This window comes from Dermacentor albipictus, chromosome 6, assembly GCF_038994185.2.
Source record: "Dermacentor albipictus isolate Rhodes 1998 colony chromosome 6, USDA_Dalb.pri_finalv2, whole genome shotgun sequence".
NCBI lineage: Eukaryota > Metazoa > Arthropoda > Arachnida > Ixodida > Ixodidae > Dermacentor > Dermacentor albipictus.
The window spans coordinates 4,825,393-4,845,646 of record NC_091826.1 but is presented as its reverse complement, the minus strand read 5'-3'; the positions used below and the strand labels follow the sequence as shown (position 1 = coordinate 4,845,646).

General features: G+C 43.2%; 1 protein-coding gene across 11 annotated transcripts in view; it reads left to right on the top strand.

The window, feature by feature from the left end:
* The window catches only part of Wnk (Wnk kinase), a 540,152-nt gene that overhangs the window by 235,637 nt on the left and 284,261 nt on the right, over nt 1–20,254 (top strand). For 9 of the 11 annotated variants that reach the window (XM_065456128.1, XM_065456129.1, XM_065456127.1 and 6 more), the window contains exon 9: nt 14,439–14,528. In XM_065456128.1, coding sequence (XP_065312200.1) covers nt 14,439–14,528 — 90 coding nt within the window. The remainder of the gene's footprint in view (nt 1–14,438; nt 14,529–20,254) is intronic. The other 2 variants (XM_065456126.1, XM_065456132.1) reach the window with 1 other exon arrangement.

Here is a 20,254-nt window from a genome sequence, read left to right as displayed (position 1 = left end):
CACTTATCAAAAACTAGTTTAACTTTGGAGCTCTGATCATGTTCTTCCTTTGAGCTTTGCCATAATTTTTTTCTTATCTCCCGAACTTTCAAAGAAAAGTCCTCTGTTATAGAAATCGTTGTCCCTTTAAGCTTTTTGCACTCTTTCAGCACTGAACTTTTATCGCGATAGCCCTTAAGATAGAACCTTAAGATCACGAAACGGGCTTTTTCTTTTTTCCTTCCTAGCCTGTGACATCTTTCTATGTTATTAATAGTAAGTCCAAGCCTTTCCTTGAAAACATCTTTTTTGATCACATTCAAGAGACTGTTGTTTGTCTCCCCGTCTTATTCATTTAGACCATACACGATCAAATTATTTCTTCTACCTCTGTTTTCTAGTTCATCGACTGTACCTAGCAAACTGGAGACGTTATATTCCAAATCAGTTACTGTTTTCTTGACATTAATAACATCAGTTTGTAATAAGCGTGAAGTACTCAGTTGAGCTTCCAGGTTGAGCATGTGCTCTTTTAAATCAGTGATGTCTGTTTCAATTGTACTCTGTTTAGTCAGTACATCATTGATAGAGGCAGCCATGCTACTTTGGCCAGATAAAAGTTGCAACATTTCTTTTTCTGTTGGGCCAGGGTTTGACTCAACATCGCCACATGTCAAAAGACTCATTTTAAACCGTAACAAAGCTGTCAAAGCACTATTTAAAGTCGCCAGTCTACTACACAAACAACTGTGTGGGAAAAACAGCAGCAGCGGGAATCGATTATCGGATCGGATACAGTACGACTTGTCTAAGTAACATACCTGTGCAGACAAGAAGAAGCATTTAGGCAACATGCTGAAGCTGCTGCTGCTGCTGCTGCTTTGCCCACTTCCGGGGCGCTGGGACGATGGAGCTCTTATACTGACGAAGCTTGACGTCACCGATCCGATGGTGTCACCTGTTGGAGTAGCCATGCTAGGTGCATTCACAGGAGTGCGCAGAATCGCCAGAGGAAGACCGTGCACAGGAAATTCACACCAATCATATGCCTGGTCGATAGGGCTGAACCATGACGAATTGCCGGTAATAACCATGTGTTCGGCCGGTGCAGAGCACGCCATGCCTTGGAGACGGAACGGCATGACCGGCAAAGAAATCCAGGAGCTGTGCAAACAAGAAGCGTTTAGGCAACATGCTCAAGCTGCTGCTGCTGCATTTTTGGGTTTTCCTGTGTGCTGTCGCTTACTGCGTTTCAGAACATCAGAGATGAGCAATGCCGTAAACAGGAGCGTTACCCGAAAAGGGCGTATGGGAGCTAAAGCCCCCGTTCCCGAAATATTTTCGTGCTGTCATGCACCACCAACCAAAACAACCTCGAGGTGCCGGAAATCATTCTGGATTTTTTCTTGAATGTCTTTTTCACGCTCGAAAAGACATTTCGGCATGAACATTGTGAGTTCGGGCTAAATTTCATGGCAGCGACCATGCACCTGTAGTCGCATAACACGGGAGCCCCATTCGAGCATAAAGTTTTCAGGGAGTTTTGATGGCGAGAGGGCTTGTCGCAGCATCTCACAGAGGCCGCGGAATCTATGGAGCACATGGATTTCATTTCTGAAACTTTATGCATATAAAGCTCTCATAAACTTTTGATGCAAAAGGTGCATTGACATTTCCAAAGTCGGGGCTTAGATTTTCAATTCCGAAACTTTGTGGGTTTGATGTTGTTATAAACATTTGATGCCACCAAAGGTGCATTAACATTTCTAAAGTAATACGTCGGACCATACAACAAAACAAGCTAGCAATACACTATCAGACAAGTTGGCAAAGCACGCAGCGAGGTCCTATGAGACGAATGGTTGTGGTGGTTCATTTGCGCCGTCATGTCACAGAAAAGAATATCAACATTTTTTTCACCTGCGCAAAAGCATCCATGTCAAGAGAACAAAGCCAGCAAAGGTAACTACGTTCTTATTTTTGTACTTTGACTTTTTTTAGCGAGGACACATTGAGCCTCTTCAGTTTTCTTGTTCTCGCTACCCCCGGGCTGCTAGAGCCAGCCAGAGTGCATGCATTTTTCTCGTGTTGCCCCGACCATCGCACTGTGCACCTATTTTCTCTGGCTGACTGGATTTTCGCCTGGCAGAGCTTTGAATGCCTTCTGACTAGCACACGCGAAAAAGAAACAGTGGTCTCTTGCCGCCATCACCGTGAGGACTCGACGTATTGCAACGCTTTGCTTGAGCACAACCTCTCCAGAAAGTCTTGTCTCATAGGTGTAGGATACCGAGCAGTGTGCATATGGTTCTCTGTGAACCAAACGTCTCACTATTTCTTGGATATTGCTTCGGTAGCTATATTAAGTGCCCAAAGTAGGTATTCGATTGTAGTCAACACGCTTTCCTTTGCGTTTCTTTTTTTTTCTCTCTCTCTATTTCGGTGCCGCCGCCCCACAAAAGAAAAAAAAAAAGACATCATTGCGGCGCAGCGAATTGTCGTATGGTAAGAATTCGATCTTGTTACTTCTTTTGTGGAAAGTAATGGGCCACGCGACGCTTCAGTTGTCGGATACTCTTAATATATTATTGCGATAGCAATTATGTTGACACTCCAGGCGCATTCCTGCCGTCACCGTCTCCCTCATGTTTCGTATAAATTCCAAGGGTGATAACATTGTGACCGCATGCTGTATGTGCAAGTGAAAGCATGGAGTGGTGGAGGTGGCATGTGTGAGCCGACAATTGTGGCTCAGTCTTGTATTCGCAATGGACAACAGCGAGGAAGAAGCGCACCGCCTTCTGTCACGCACTGCACATAGGGGGAGGGGGGGCCTTCGTATTAGCATAGGAGGACGCTTCCGAAGATTAGGACAAATTACGGGAAACAATCGGTAACGTATCAAGCTATACAGATTCTAAATAAACAGAAAGACATAATAAATTGGGCAGACAGCCGTGGTAAACTTAAAAGAATGTACAAAACGTTCCTTGTCAGAACAGGATGTGTATTGTAGACTGTTTTACATTACTTTCTACTATGACCATGACATTCCTGATTTTCTTTTTTTTTCTGTTTTGTCAGCACAATGTACTGGTGTATATAGTCGTTATCTACATATCTGTAACAGGATAAAGGGTCTACCTAGCTATATAACACATGAATCCTGTGTGACCTTTTCTATATGTATATCTATCTGCGTGATCTATGTACACATGTATGCATTTCATACTTCTTATCTGATGTATTAGAAGTCACTTTCTTTCCTTCATCGGCTGTTCATTGAGTGCAACTGTAATTTTAATATAATGTGCACGTTACTGTATATGTTATTGTACGCGTAAACGCTGTATGAACTGAACGGGGGCAGGGGCCCAGTCAGGCTATTTCAGCCTTTAGTCTCTGTCTCAGCAGGAAATACCCTGAAATAAAGCGATTTTGATTTGATTGATTTTGATTTGATTTTGATTCTATTATCTGTTAGTCTGTGATTGCACAACATGTTTATTTGCCTTGCTTGACACATTATATACAGTAGCTTTTTCTTAGATATGTGGATTTATCGGAGACTAATACGTATATTTAAATATTTGTTGCGAGGACTTGCGTGTATTTGTAGGGAACTTCGTTTCCAGTGATACTTTTTTGCCCTTTATCAAGCTGTATCTTCACATTTGTATATTCCCATTGTATCTTCACATTTCTAATGAACGAGGGCGAGTAAAGTAAATGTAAGCCAACCCCCCCCACGCAATAATGGTTCAGTTCATTAACTACGAGGCGTGCACAGAGCACACAGGCATTTCTCATTTACAAAAGTGACACACAGGTGTGAGGATAAATGTTCATTATAGCTCTCATACACTGGGTTGAACATGGTTGTGTGACATAAAAAATATCGAGAAGAAAGGGGGTTAACCGAGGGGCCTGATTTTTATTAGTCATAAGAAGCCAACAAACATTGACACCAAGGACAACATAGGGGAAATTACTTGTGCCTAATAAATGAAATAAAAAAACGATAAATTAATGGAAATTAAAGTGGCACTGGCTAACACTCCCAGTGTTCTACTAGGACACATAAATACCCAAGAAAGTGGATGGGAAAACGGTGCCGTGGTAGCTCAATTGGTAGAGCATCGCATGCTAAATGCGAAGGTTGTGGGTTCAGTTCCCACCTGCGGCAAGTTGTTTTTTCATCCACTTTAATTTCCATTAATTTATCGTTTCTTTATTTCATTTATTAAGCACAAGTAATTTCCCCTATGTTGTCCTTGGTGTCAATGTTTGTTGGCTTCTTATGATATGACTAATAAAAATCAGGCCCCTCGGTTAACCCCCTTTCTTCTCATTATTAAGTAACGAGGGTCTTGAATCCGGCAACACTGATGCCTTCAGGTAGCATATGTGGGTTTATTGACCAGTTGCCTTCACCCTAAATAAATCACGTTCTCGTGATGCCTGCGGCAAAAAAGACGTTCCACGTCCGCCACCAAGGTCTGTGAGTGGTGGCACTGGCTAACGCTCCCAGGGTTCTACTAGGACACATAAATATCCAAGAAAGTGGATGGGAAAACGGCGCCGCGGTAGCTCAATTGGTAGAGCATCGCACGCGAAATGCGAAGGTTGTGGGTTTGGTTCCCACCTGCGGCAAGTTGTTTTTTCATCCACTTTAATTTCCGTTAATTTATCGTTTCTTTATTTCATTTATTAAGCACAAGTAATTTCCCCTATGTTGTCCTTGGCGTCAATGTTTGTTGGCTTCTTATGATATAAAAAATAAAAGACACTCCAAAAGTTGAAGAGCGTGGTGTCGTGAGGTGTTTGACAGATGAAAACGTTTCCCAAAAAGAAATTAGTTACCGTATGGCTGCCGTGTATGGTGAACATTTCATTTCATTGGCCACTGTAAAGCGTCGGAGCAAACTGTTTAAAGGACGTGAAAGTTGCAAAGACGATCCGAGACCGGACCAAAGCCACCGGGCAATCACCCCCAACACAATTGCAAAGGCTGGTTAGACAAGAACGGAGGATAAGCATAGATGAATCGGCAGGGTGTGTGAACATCAGTCACGGTTTGGGTCACACCATAATTCATGAACATCTCGGTTATGGGCTCTTGTGTGCACAATGGATGCCCAAGATTTTGAACCCCCGCCAGAAGACGGAGAGGTTCGGCGCTGCCTTGACTCATCTAATCCGGTATCACGATGAGGGTGAGGACTTGTCTGCAATTGTGACCAGGGACAAATCATGGTGCCACTACTACGAGCCTGAAACACGACGGCGAAGCTTACAGTGGTAACATTTGAATTTACCACCCCCAAGAAAAACAAAGGCAGTCATTTCTGCTGGAAAGGTGCGGTTGACTTTTTTTTTTTTTCGATCAGGAGCCATTATTGATCGAATTCGCTAAACCTGGAGAGGCTGTCAATCGTTTCCAATATTGTGAAACGCTGGATCGGCTGCATGTAGCAATCAAGAACAAACGACGTGAAAAATTGAGACACGGGGTCATCTTGCTGCATGCCCGTCCCCACGTCGCTGATGTGGTTAATACACAATGGCAAAGTTCAAGTGGGAAACACTGCAACATCATGCTTACAACCAAGATCTGTCGCCTTGCGACTTCCACAATTTGGGGCAATTGAAAAAACGGCTCAAGGGAACCAGATTCGTGTCGAACGATGACGTGAAGAAATCAGTTACAGACTTTTTAAAGCAGCGACCCAAGGAGCCTTATGAGATGGGAATCACGCCACTCGTTAGTCAGTGGGACAAATGTCTCAATGCTCATGGAGGCCACTCTTACATAAAGTGCTGCATTTGTGATATATTCGCATTCGCTCACTTTCATTTAACTCGCCCTCATATGTTTTGCAGAAGTCCTGATTCTTGTATGTGGTTTCTGTTGCGACTGTAAATTCAGTGCAATTACTCACAATACATGATCGGTGACAGCTGCTCCTGCGCAGTACATTGATACAAAGGACAGCATCATTGAAATTTTTCTCTGGCCATTCCATGTGTACAAAAATGTAAACAAGGTTCTTGAATGACAAAGTTTCATTAAAATACTTGTCCTCAACTTGTTAATTTCACGGCCATTACATTTTTCATATCAGCGGCATGCACTGCTCTGCTGGTTTCGAACTAATATAGTTCTAAAGTTTGTGTGATATTATCACTACTTAGGGGAGAGTTATTAGTAGAGTTTGCGGAACAGAATAATATGAGGATACTGAATACCTTCTTCCGCAAGCGGGATAGCCGAAAGTGGACGTGGAGGAGCCCGAACAGCGAGACTAGAAATGAAATAGACTTCATACTCTGCGCTAACCCTGGCATCATACAAGATGTGGACGTGCTCGGCAAGGTGCGATGCAGTGACCACAGGATGGTAAGAACTCGAATTAGCCTAGACCTGAGAAGGAAACGGAAGAAACTGGTACATAAGAAGCCGATCAATGAGTTAGCGGCAAGAGGGAAAATAGAGGAATTCCAGATCAAGCTACAGAACCGGTATTCGGCTTTAACTCAGGAAGAGGACCTTACTGTTGAAGCAATGAACGACAATCTTGTGGGCATCATTAAGGAGTGTGCAAAGGAAGTCGGTGGAAACTCCGTTAGGCAGGATACCAGTAAACTATCGCAGGAGACGAAAGATCTGATCAAGAAACACCAATGTATGAAAGCCTCTAACCCTACAGCTAGAATAGAACTAGCAGAACTTTCGAAGTTAATCAACAAGCGTAAGACAGCTGACATAAGGAAGTATAATATGGATAGAATTGAACATGCTGTCAGGAACGGAGGAAGCCTAAAAACAGTGAAGAAGAAACTAGGAATTGGCAAGAATCAGATGTATGCGTTAAGAGACAAAGCCGGCAATATCATTACTAATATGGATGAGATAGTTCAAGTGGCTGAGGAGTTCTATAGAGATTTATACAGTACCAGTGGCACCCACGACGACAGTGGAAGAGAAAATAGTCTAGAGGAATTCGAAATCCCACAGGTAACACCGGAAGAAGTAAAGAAAGCCTTGGGAGATATGCAAAGGGGGAAGGTGGCTGGGGAGGATCAGGTAACAGCAGATTTGTTGAAGGATGGTGGGCAAATTGTTCTAGAGAAACTGGCCACCCTGTATACGCAATGCCTCATAACGTCGAGCGTACCGGAATCTTGGAAAAACACTAACATAATCCTAATCCATAAGAAAGGGGACGCCAAAGACTTGAAAAATTATAGACCGATCAGCTTACTGTCCGTTGCTTACAAACTATTTACTAAGGTAATCGCAAATAGAATCAGGAACACCTTAGACTTCTGTCAACCAAAGGACCAGGCAGGATTCCGTAAAGGCTACTCAAGAATAGATCATATTCACACTATCAATCAGGTGATAGAGAAATGTGCGGAATATAACCAACCCTTATATATAGCTTTCATTGATTACGAGAAAGCATTTGATTCTGTCGGAACCTCAGCAGTCATGGAGGCATTACAGAATCAGGGTGTAGACGAGCCGTATGTAAAAATACTGAAATATATCTAAAGCGGCTCCACAGCCACCGTAGTCCTCCATAAAGAAAGCAACAAAATCCCAATAAAGAAAGGCGTCAGGCAGGGAGATACGATCTCTCCAATGTTATTCACAGCGTATTTACAGGAGGTATTCAGAGACTTGGATTGGGAAGAATTGGGCATAAGAGTTAATGGAGAATACCTTAGTAACTTGCGATTCGCTGATGATATTGCCTTGCTTAGTAACTCAGGGGACCAGCTGCAACGCATGCTCACTGACCTGGAGAGGCAAAGCCGAAGGGTAGGTCTAACAATTAATTTGCAGAAAACTAAAATAATGTATAACAGTCTCGGAAGAGAACAGCAGTTTACGATAGGTAGTGAGGCACTGGAAGTAGTAAGGGAATACATCTACTTAGGACAGGTAAGTGACTGCGGATCCGGATCATGAGACGGAAATAATCAGAAGAATAAGAATGGGCTGGGGTGCGTTTGGCCGGCATTCTCAGATCATGAACATTAGGTTGCCATTATCCCTCAAGAGAAAAGTATATAATAGCTGTGTCTTACCAGTACTCGCCTACAGGGCAGAAACCTGGAGGCTTACGAAAAGGGTTCTACTCAAATTGAGGACGACGCAACGAGCTATGGAAAGAAGAATGATAGGTGTAACGTTAAGGGATAAGAAAAGAGCAGATTGGGTCAGGGAACAAACGCGAGTTAATGACATCTTAGTTGAAATCAAGAAAAAGAAATGGGCATGGGCAGGACATGTAATGAGGAGGGAAAGATAACCGATGGTCATTAAGGATTACGGACTAGATTCCAAGGGAAGGGAAGCGTAGCAGGGGCCGCCAGAAAGTTAGGTGGGCGGATGAGAGTAAGAAGTTTGCTGGGACGGCATGGCCACAATTAGTACATGACCAGGGTTGTTGGAGAAATATGGGAGAGGCCTTTTCCCTGCATTGGGCGTAACCAGGCTGATGATGTTGATGATGATGATCACTACTTATTAAATAGCCAAGAAACATATGAGCATTGATATCAGTTATTTCGGCCCCAATTTTTGAGACATATGAGTATATTCTTTCATGAAAAAAATACATTTTACTTGTCTTCACAGTGAGAGAGGGAGCGTTCAAACCCGTTTGCAGCATATTTGGCAATGGCAATACAGATATTATTCATGTATTTGATCCTTTGACGAATTCTATACCGAGGATGCCGAGCTGCAATGTGAGCCCCCCCCCCCTCCCCCGTGAACAAAATTTCTGGCTACGCCATTGGTCATGACCCCTACTTACAAGACCTGATTTTCCGGCTAACTTCTGAGACACTTTCCCTTTCTCTGTGTATGTTTGTGCTGCAGGATGGCATCTTGTGCCGCTACGACATGCACCCTGACGATCCTGAACTGTTCTGCGTTATTCCCATACATGTGCATCAAACTGTCCTAGCACAGCTACACAATGTTTTTACTGCAGGTCATCTTGGAGTCTAGGACGTACGTCCATGTTCTTCGTCACTTCTTTTGGCCCAGTATTTACCATTCCATCCGCCGTTATGTCGCTTCCTGTGAGCAATGCCAGTGCCACAAGAAACCGGTAGTACTCCTACCTGGCCATCTTCAAACCCTTGACATACCATCGGAGCCATTCTTTAGGGTTGGTCTTGAACTTCTTGGCCCTTTCCCGTTCTCTGCCTGCAGAAATATGCCGGCCCCAATCGAATCTAGGCCGGCCCCAATTCTAAGCCGACCCCCGAATGTCTGAAGCCAGAAAAAGTAAAAAAAACTTACCTCGAATGTATGCCGAACAAAAAAAATGAGGACAGTGTTCGCAAAATGAAAACAGCATTTATTTAATATGGACTTGCCAAGCTCACTGTACGTCATCATCACTGCCAGCATCGTCGCTATAGCCCAGACCAGACCTACGCTTGTGCGCATCCATGCATGCGCAGACAGTGCAGCACGGCTCACACACATAAAAACGCTGCGCGATCTCGATGAACAAGTCTCTGCTATCGCACGCTTATTTTCTTTGTTACTGTAATCTCCTCATTGAGGCACATGCAGAAAGCATCCCCCATTGCCCTCTCCTACGATGGACGTTTTCCCCATCAATGCTGAAGTTCCACCCGGATTGAACGTTTGACGATACCTCTACAACTTTTCACTTGAAAGCGGCACTATAGTAGCATCCAATGTTTGGTATCATTACGATAATGCCACACTATGGGCCAGGCCGCAAGCCGATACGACACAGGTCAAAATATTGATGTCGCTCGTGTACTTCCATTGGCTACTGACACAGCTAATAGCGGCTGCGATACTGACTTCTAGATGGCACTAGCTATGCACCATATTTATCAATTTAAATTACAACCTGGCGCGCTTTTTAAAATCCTCGAACCTAAGCCGACCCTAAAGTTTGGCATGTGATTATTGGAAAAAAAAAAAAACTATTGGCCTAGATTCTAATAAATATGGTAAGTGGACAGCAGTTGCTGCTGACTACATGACCAGGTACTCGATCACTCGGGCTCTCCCTACCAGCTGTGTTACGGATGTCGCCGACTTCCTCCTCAAAGACTTCATACTTCACCACGGTGCTCCTCGGCAGCTCCTCGCAGACTGGGACCACTATTTCATATCAAAGGTTGTCCAAGACTTCTTGCACTCCTGCGCTACAAAACACAAGTTGACAATGGCGTACCACCCTCAGACTACAGTTTCACAGAGTGTCTTAATAGAACTATCAAAGACATGCTTGCTATGTATGTTTCTGCCGACCATCATGACTGGAACACCGTTCTGCTTTTCGTAACATTTGCCTATAATTCTTCCTGACATGATTCTGTGAGTTTATCTCCATACAGAAGAAAGCCCACGCTGCCGTTTGACACGCTCCCTCCCACCATTCTTGCGATGTCGTCAGAATACGCCCACGATGCCATCTTCGTAGCTGTAAAGGCGTGCCAGGTTGCACGCCTGAGGCTTACCACTTTGTATGAAAGGCAATGACACTTCTATGATGCTTGCCACCGCGATGCCCACTTGAACCCTAGTGATATGGTCCTTTTTTGGGCACTGTCATGGCAAGTTGGCCTTTGCATAAATTTGATTTCACCTTACTCTGGGCCGTACCGTGTCTTGCACCAAGTGACCAACGTCACATATGAAGTCACGCCTCTCAATTCCACCATGTCTTGACATTCCACTGGTGTCATCCATGTCACCTGCCTCAAGTGATATTACTTAGACGGCCTAGCAAGCACCAGGATGGTGCCTTCGCCACCGAAAGACATGTTACCAAGCACTGCCTGAGATGGAGCTGAGGACAGTGCAGAAGATGATAATGTTCGCTGATGACGCGTAAACTGTCTTCCATCTTGTATGCCTTGTATGCCAGTGGACGCATTGTAAATACCCTGTAAGCATATTTTAAATCTCCCTTCTCTCTGCAAATATATGTTCAAGTATAAAAAGTGCAAATACAGGGACACAGGACATGGGGGCAAGTGAGATATATATCTAAGCCTACAAAGCATTCCAACCGAATAACACAGCGTGCTCACAGTTTGGCTGGCATCCCACGAAGCTTGTATGGTGCGTTGCTCAATGAATTGCACAAGAGCAGATGGCAGGTGAGCTCTTGCTTGTCGACTTGGTGACAAGAGAAGAAGACGTGTCGTTTAGAGGGCCTCTAATTTTTCTGGCACTTAACCGGCGCCCTCTGACAGCTGTTCGCTTCCCAAACATTGTTGTCCGGCTCAAGCCAACAGGTCTTTCTTGCTCCGCTTCTCAGCACCGTTTGCCTCAGCTCCATTTTTCTTGGTGTTCGGGTCAGCTGTGCCACTTGTGGAAGGAAATCGTGAGGAACGGAGCGAAGTTTAGGAACTCATGTAATGTACAGAGAACAAGAGAATGGGAAGCAAAAAAGAACTACTTGCGAGGAGCAACAGACTTGAAGGGACTGCACGCAAAAATATACTGGAACTGTGGGCAGATATGGAAACAAGTTTCACAAAAGGTGATTGGAAGTTGGCTTGTTGATTCCAGACGTAGTCTTTTCTTCTTTTTTTCGCCAAAGCGTGTTCCACACAGGCTGCCTTGTGCTTCCACACTCTAGCATGTGCACACTACCACGTGAAAGGTTCTCCCTTATGAGTACAGTGGTGAAGGGGGCCCATTTCTTGCCATCGAGTCAGTGCTAACGCAACATGGGAGAATCAAAGCCATGTGGTTCTCTTGCAAAAACACAGATGCCTTCGCTGACATCATTGGTAACTCAGCGAGGCAGTTATTTATGCTGCTGTACCGAATGCACCTTTTCTTTTTTCCCTTTTGGTGCAGAGGTAAACCATGCATCTCTGCAATTAAGAAATGTGGCAGCATAACAACATCCAAGGACCCACTCATCTACGTAGCAAATGCAATAGGCAGCTTTCAGAGACGGTTACATGTACAGACGTTGGCACAGTGATGTGTCGCTGCTCTCCGCTTATGCTGTACGTATCATGCCAAGTAAGTAGTAGTTGATTTCACATTGCTAAGGCCATAACTGAAATAGTTAAGCAGTTTCCTTCGTCTTAACAGCTTACTTTTTAAAAGCTCAGGTGTGCTGGTAGCTGGAGGACGAACTTGGCGGCTCTGCTAGGCCTAACATCGCTGAGCAGGATCGACATTGGCTCAAACTTCATGTGCATGGCTTGAGAGAGCTGAAACTGCATTTTATATCGATGTCATATGGCGAATTTCAATTTTGATCAAGCCCGATCCAGATCAAAATTTTCAACTGCAATTGGCTCCCTCTTGTAGCTTGCAGGAGGGAGCCAATTGTGACTAAGAAATTTGATGCTTTTCTGACTTCATCCCGATCGAAAGTGTGCTGTGGGACACCCATATTAAACGAGTACAAAAAGTCAGTCTTGCGATGCTACCACCAGAAAGTGAGGGCTGACGCTACCAGAAGGCATAAAAAAAAGAATAACCTTTTAAAAAGGTTGTTTATAAGCTAGAAATGGCTCAAAGGAGAGCAGTAAGATTCATCTGTGACGCCTTATCACAATCTGGATTCGCCTTCATCAATGATGGCTAGTACTAACATCCCACTTTTGGAACCATGTAGAGCTATCGCCAGGCTCCTGTTTATTTTCTTGCTCCACACTCAGCAGTATAATATCAATCCTATTACATACCTTTCTCCTATTTCCTCCAAACAGGCAGACATGGTCACACTCATGACCTGACACCATGCTTCACATGTACTAACTTTTTCACATGTAGTTTTTTTAAGGGACCCATCAGCGAGTCGAATGCACTGCCTTCAAATGTTTTTTCAGAGCGTGGCTTTCCTTACTTTGAAAAACACATGTACAGTCAAACCTCGATATAACGAACACGCATATAACGAATTATTGAATATATCGAACTCTTCCGAAATATTTTTGTCAAACACATGTATTTTTAACTTCCTATAGCGAACGCGGTTTGGCATAAAACGGATATAACGAACTTCGCGACGCCAAGCCCTACCTCCCTTTACTAGTAGGCAGCAGGTTTCGTTGCACTACAGGTGTGTTGTGCGGCGCAGCAAACGTTCAGGACTACCTCGCAGGCGCTGACAGCTCCACAGATGCCACGTCGTCATCGAGAGTTGACAGCCAAAGAAATCGTCCGCATCTCACAACTGCTGACAGCGCCGCTTCAGCAGCGGCGTGATCGAATGTTGCTTTTGCGTTTTAGTGTTAGCAGTGGCGTGGCCGTCGTAGCGTTGTGTGGAGGCTCTTTCGGTGGTCGTGTCGAGTGCGGTGCGCGGGTGTGCGTAGTGCTGTGATGGCGATGAATGTGAAAAAAAGAGTGGCACTGACGTTAAAGACCATGCTCGAGATTATTCAACGTGCAGTGCTATTGAGGGCAGTGGGTTTGCCCTTGTTGAGTGTTTGCAAACTGTGGAACAGGGCGTGATACGATATGCGATCAACACAAAGAAGCAGGCCGCGATAACGCAGTTTTTTGTATGTAAATAAATGAACGTGACCCAAGTAAGCATCGTTCGAGTTGCTGTGCCTTCTCTGATTGAATTTTGCTCCTCTTGCATGTATTTTTTACGAAATTTTATATTACGAATTATGGATATAGCGAACTAATTTCCGAATTTTTAACTGTTCGTTATAACGAGGTTTCACTGTATAATTTCGTGTAAACTTCATTGTTGCATGTTGTATTCATTGTTGATAACACCATACTTTTTTTTATATTTTGACAACTCGTCAACTAATGAGTGCTTGCTTTTTTTTTGTGCTCATACAAGTGATTTTACAGGGTATTGTAGTTTTTGTCTTCTACGTATTTTAATCATGTTTGTTGGTTGGTGCTTGTCTTTGAGTGGTAATGCTTGCTGTATTATGTTGTACAGCTTGTACAGTTACGATCACTATGTTAATTTTTTGACCCGTCTTTCAACTGCAGTATGTACTAAATAAATAAATAAATAAATAAAAAACTTCGTCAGCAGTGTGATATTTCTGAAGTGTCACCCAAGTGTAAAGCAGGGGTTTTTCGCTAAGTTTTCTAGCCATAAGTGAAAGGCAGCAACTACAAGGTTCGCGGTGCAGTCTAGATGAAACCCTGGCCCCTTTCTGTTTTATAGCACCGTTGCAGTCTTGCACTGTGCCTATTTTTGGCACCACATCGACACAGAGCTGCCAGTGGAATTGAAATGCGGTACATGGCATGAGTGTTTGCAGCGGAGTTTGTGTGTTTTCTTTTTTTTCTGGGGACACTCTCCTGAGGTTGGGCCATGCATGCAACCCTTCTGAAATGTTTCACGACTATAATCGCACAGTGAAAAAAGGTTGGCTGAAGCCATGCCAGTGGTGGGGCTCTTGAGAGGGGCCTGTTCCACAAGAGAGCCCTTTTTTTTCAGCAGGTTGTCACGCAGCAGCCACAGTATGCGAGCGTTATGGCCGTTTCGGCAGCGCCAGTCAGCCCCCACACGAGTCCAGCCCCCCACGCGGTAAGTCAACCTACTGATATTTTGATTGCGGTTTCCGCAATTCTATTCAATATTACCTTTGTGAATTCTATATTGCACAATACTGGAAGCAAGCTAATGGGCCTGCAATTCTTAAGTTACTTATTGCCTCCCTTCATAGGGATTAATATAGTGTTCCAAGTCTCTTTTGCACTTAGAGTCATGGGGGCAAAAAAAGGGTTGCAAGTTTTACTACAACAGTATGCCCTCCATGTTTTCAGCAGATCGACTTGTTCCACATTGAATTTGTTTCCTGTTTGTTGGTACTGCTAACCACTGTTATATTGCTGCTCTGGGTACTACAGAGCTCTGTATAAAATTCCTCTGCTGGCTATATTATGCCGTCAAAATCACCTATCTCTGACTACATAAACCTTGCTTTTTTGCGAGCCTCATATTTATTTGCAAGCACAAATGCGAGGCTCTGGAACAGGAGGATTGAGATATGGTATTATGTGTTTTTTTCAGCAATGAATTACTAGGGTCAGTGGACACCAATACATATCATAATCGCAAATAAAATTTAGTTTAGCTTGCTATTCATCCTTTTAAATAATTGTAGAATTGAAGGTGGCCAGGGTTCCAGGCATGTCCACTTGTCCAGAGCCCAATGTCCCTCCTGATTCTGTCAGGTAAGTGTAGTGGTGTTCCATTCGTGTTTTCCAAGGATATCTACCCTCACCCATTGAATACAACGTTCAGAGAACACAGTTGTATTTTAGTACAAAAGTAACATCCAACTGCTGTTAGCCCCAGGATTCTTACTATGTGCATGTCTTGAACAGTAATGTATTCATTTTTGCTACTAAGACATGTGCCATACTTAAAAACCTAATGAAAAAAAATTGGCCTAATAAATAGTCGGTGATCATGACACATTTTGCTGTCATTTGTGACTAGGAATTTGTTGCCGCAACAAAGTCGGCACTCTCTCCACTGCACTGTCATGAACATTTTGGCTCTTTATACCAACACTGTGTAAGTGTGTCCTAAGAACTTAATCTCTGTTGGAAGGCACCATGTTTGAAGTTTTGTGACATTTTTGTTTTACACCAAATTTCAAGTTTACCAAACCTGGGGCCCCTTTCTTCATAAGATCAACTTGCATTTAGGCTGTTCTAAGTAAGAAATTTTGTGCAGGGTGGGGTGTTCAGATAAGGACAGACTAAGACAGGTCTGACTATATTTAGCTTACAGCAAAATTTTATATATGAGCTGAAGAAAATGTCTCTGTAGAAAGAAATCAACCTTTGTTCTGCAACATTTAGGACAATTATCTTGAAAAAAATTTTTTATTTCACTAAAGGTGGAAAAGAGCATTTTAACCCTTTCAGACGCTGTGTACACAATTGTGTGCAGCAAGATAGTGCATCAACAGCAAAAGCACTGATGAAAGTAATGCTATTTAAAATGTGTCGCATACATCTTTACACACTTATGATTGGAATAGTGCTGCAATTTTTGAATGACGGGGAAAATGTTTTAGAAAAATGAATGGGAAGGTGGATGGTTGGGTGTTTTTCCCCGCTGTCAGCATGTTGTATGCAGCGGATTCCTTCCTCTCATTGTTTTTCACAATATCATGTACCAGGCATACCTTTGAAATGGCTGTATAAGGGCTTTTCAAGCTTTTCAAAAGACGAAATAGATTATTTTGTCATATTTGATGTCCCTGTAGTGAATTCTTGCATGGAGTTCACATTCTGTAAACTTGACAGAACTCACTAAACTATTGAAAATTTTTATTCTTTTCTGCAGCTGTACACTTTTTGTGATACTGAAGAAGCAAGAATGTGGTAAAAGCAAGTTTTCAGCCGAAGGGATAAAGTGACGTCTGAAAGGGTTAAGGACTTGCAGGTTTTATAAATTTGAAGGCCCATCACTCTAAAACTAACGCATTGTACCTTGCCACAATTTTGTTAGTAGATCTACACAACTGGCACCATTGGTGAACAGGGAGTTAAATTTGTGTCACCCACAATATATTCTTGAAAAATTGCTAAACTTCGATTTTAGTGCAACTGTTTCTGACTGACACCAAGGCTCGAGGTTTTTTTTTTGTCCATTTTAGCTAAGGTGATGAAGCTGAACTATATTTCTGACAAACCTCCAAAATTGCAAACATTTTGAGAGTTGGAACATTTTAGAGACATTTTAAGTAATAATTATCGCCAATATTTATTAAAATTTTATAGAATCCCCACCCAGGACTGGTATATTTAGCACTGCAAAAACATACATGTTGCATTATTTTATTTAAAGTTTTGGAATATTGAGCCTATTTTAAGACCCATGTATGGTCATTGTTTATTACTGTTTACCGTTGTTTATTTGTTTGTTTACATCAGGAAGATGCGGGATAGCCCAAGCAATAGGCAACAAAGTTGCTTGAAGGAAACCTGAGCTCTTTTTGTGCATGGCACACAGCAAATGCAAACGCTCAAATATGTCGGCATAACAAAAAATGTGTATAGAACTAAGCATGCAAAAGACGTTTAAAAATATACATTCTTGCAACACTGATCCTACAATATTCATCAATAGTTTAATACATGTTCTGTATGAAATACACACAATATATATATATATATATATATATATATATATATATATATATATATATATATATATATATATATATATAAGATCGGTCCACCGATCGAAACTGTCGAAATTAAATACTTGTTCTGTTTACCTTGTAGCACCACTCAAGTTCTTTACGTTTGAAAGGTAGCCTGAAGAATCCCTCTTTGCCTATATATATATATATATATATATATATATATATATATATATATATATATATATATGTATGTATGTATGTATGTATATATATACGAGGTGTAACACAAAAGGAACGGCACTAAGTATGTGGCTTGAAAAAAAGAGTGGAGTTGGCAACAACTGTTTTGCTGACATTATCCCACACACCTCCTCTATTCATGCGCCCAGTTTCGACGGAACCGACCATGCCAGTTGGGAGTGCTGCGTCATTGAGTGAACACGTGTAACTGCATTCTGCCGGAAAAATGCCTGATGTAAAAACTGAACAGCGAATCAACATTAAGTTTCTTGTGAAACTTAAGTAATCAGCTACAGAAACATTTCGAATCGTAACTGTGGCTTATGGAGATGAAACTTTGTCTCGTGCACGTGTGTTTCAATGGCATAAGCGGTTTTCAGGGGGAAGCGTCAGTGTGGAAGATAATGAACGTGCTGGGCGCCCAAGATCAGTGATTACAGACCAAAATATTGCCAAAGTTCGTGATGTGATCCATGGGGACCGAAGATTAAGTGTTTGCGCAGTGGCGGAGTTGGTTAACTTGGATAGGGAAGCTGTTCGAAGCATTACACATGAAAAAGATTTGCGCAAAGGTTGTTCCAAAAGTTCTGTCTGATGACAAAAAACAGTGCCCTAAAGATGTGCGTGTGGACATGTTGGAACGCATTGCAAACATGCCAAATTTGTTGTTATCTGCTGTAACATGTGATGAGACATGGATTTTTACCTATGACCCAGAAACTAAGCGCCAGTCAATGCAGTGGAAGTCTCCAGGATCCCCAAGACCAAAAATAGCATGCATGCAAAATCAAAATTCAAGGCAATGTTAATTGTCTTCTTCGACATTAATGGAATTGTAATGATTGAGTGGGTTCCCAGTGGTCAGACTGTTAATCAACACTACTACTACACTTAAGTACTAAAATGACTTCGTGAAAAAATTATGAAAAAAAGGTCACAGTTGTGGAGTGATGGATGGCTGTTGCACCAGGACAATGCACACACTCACACGGCCATATCTGTCAAGCAGTTTCTGACCAGCAAAAACATTACTGTGATTAGGCATCCTCCCTATTCATGTGATTTGACTCCATGCGACTTCTTTTTTTTATTTCCTAAAGTTAAATCTTGCTTAAAGGGAACCAGTCAGTTTGAGATTGGGGACTTGACCTCGCTGTTATTTTGTGGCCTAGTTTAGGCGACTACAGCAGTGCGTAGGACGAGCCCACACCTGCTGTATCGGCCAATAACCAGAAATGAGGCACGCATATGGGTTCCGCGAAGAGGGGACGCGGGCAGCACTCACGCGTGAAGAGAAAGCGGATTAGTGACTGCACTGTAGAAAAGGCACTAGAACGGCACCCCCACTCGGAACAAAAGGGTACAAGGGCCAATCTGAAGGAGAGCGTTCGGGGAGACGAGCATGAATATGAAAGAAGGGGGGTGCTTGAGGTTACCGCCACCGCTAATGCCCACGCGCTCCCCAAATGTCCCGTCACAGAATTTGGGCGACGCGACGCTGCCCAGCCGCTTTGATGTTTGCCATCCACGTGAGCCTGCTAAGGATTCCCGTGAAAATGTCGGTAGCTTTATCACTTAGCCGGCTATGGCCGAGGAATGCTTTCATGTGCTATTGCCATTGGGTCCCAATTATGGTGTTTGTATTTCAAGCGAACCGGCACACAGCTGCACGGGAGACAGATTTCTCAGTACTGGCAGGGTAGCCCGCTGTCCGGCGAATATGGAGTTAATAATCCGCGATTTCACGGAACATTCTCGGCAGCTTTTATGGCGGCCGGTTGCAGGTGAAAAGAGGGAAGACATCAGGGGCCGATACTCGCAGCCCAACGTAGGGGAGAGGGAGCTGGCACGTGTCTTTGAGAAATCCTATCCCCTGGCGTTTTCTAAAGAGTGCCACTGTTTCCACCAATGCCGTGTGCGGCACGAAAGTGGTTGTGCTATTGGTTACAATGATGTGAACTCGCATGTGTGATTGGCTGGTTTGCGAATCCTTTGTACAACTGAGGGCTTAAAAAGTCATGTTTTGTTGTGTGGTGGAGAGCGGAGCTTCGGGCTTGGACCCGGACAGACGCTTCGGTGTTTGAATAAAACGTCACTTCATCGGACAACGGCTCTTCCTTCGCGCTGCCACCGTGCACTCGAATCATCGAGGGGCGCCGACTTCGGACCTTCAACACCTTCCCTCCTTGACAAGCGTTGAAGCTACGAGAGGACAAGGGAAAGGAAATTAACTGAACCCATTTTACCTCAGTTGAAGAGGTTCAATCAAAAATGGAGAATCTCCTGAAGGTCCTTCCAAAAACCTTGTTCCAAAACTGTTACCAGCAATGGCATCACCGAATGCAGAAGTGTGTGAATGCTGAAGGGGACTAATTTGAAGGTGATAATGTCACAGAGAACTGATTCTGTAAATACAATAATTTATTGGACCAGTGTCACACCTCCTGCGTATATATATATTCGTACACAAATATTTGTAGACTGAAATTTGAAAAGCACAAAAATAATAAATGGTGTTTAATATCTCGTATGCTGCAATATTCTAAAACAGTATTGTCGGCTCTTAGTGCTTCAGTAGTAGTGTTGGAGCATAGTGGATCATTTGTCTAGCAATTTCAGTGATGCTACCGCTGTGTCAGTTGCGCCAAACTGCACTGAGAGGTGAACTCTGCTAGATCTTGCTACATTTCAGCAAAATATGAGAAATCTGCGTCCTTACTGTGCCGAAAGGGTTGCTCGGGCTTTCAAACACGAAACTAAGTCCTCAAGCGTTGTTTCTCTGCACCATCGAAAGCAGCACCAGTGGCTGCGCCAGCACCAAGCCAAATTTCCCTCTTCACTTTGTGGGGATGTGTGACTCTCGCGCATCCCCCGATATCTAGTTTTTACCACATAGCTCCCACAG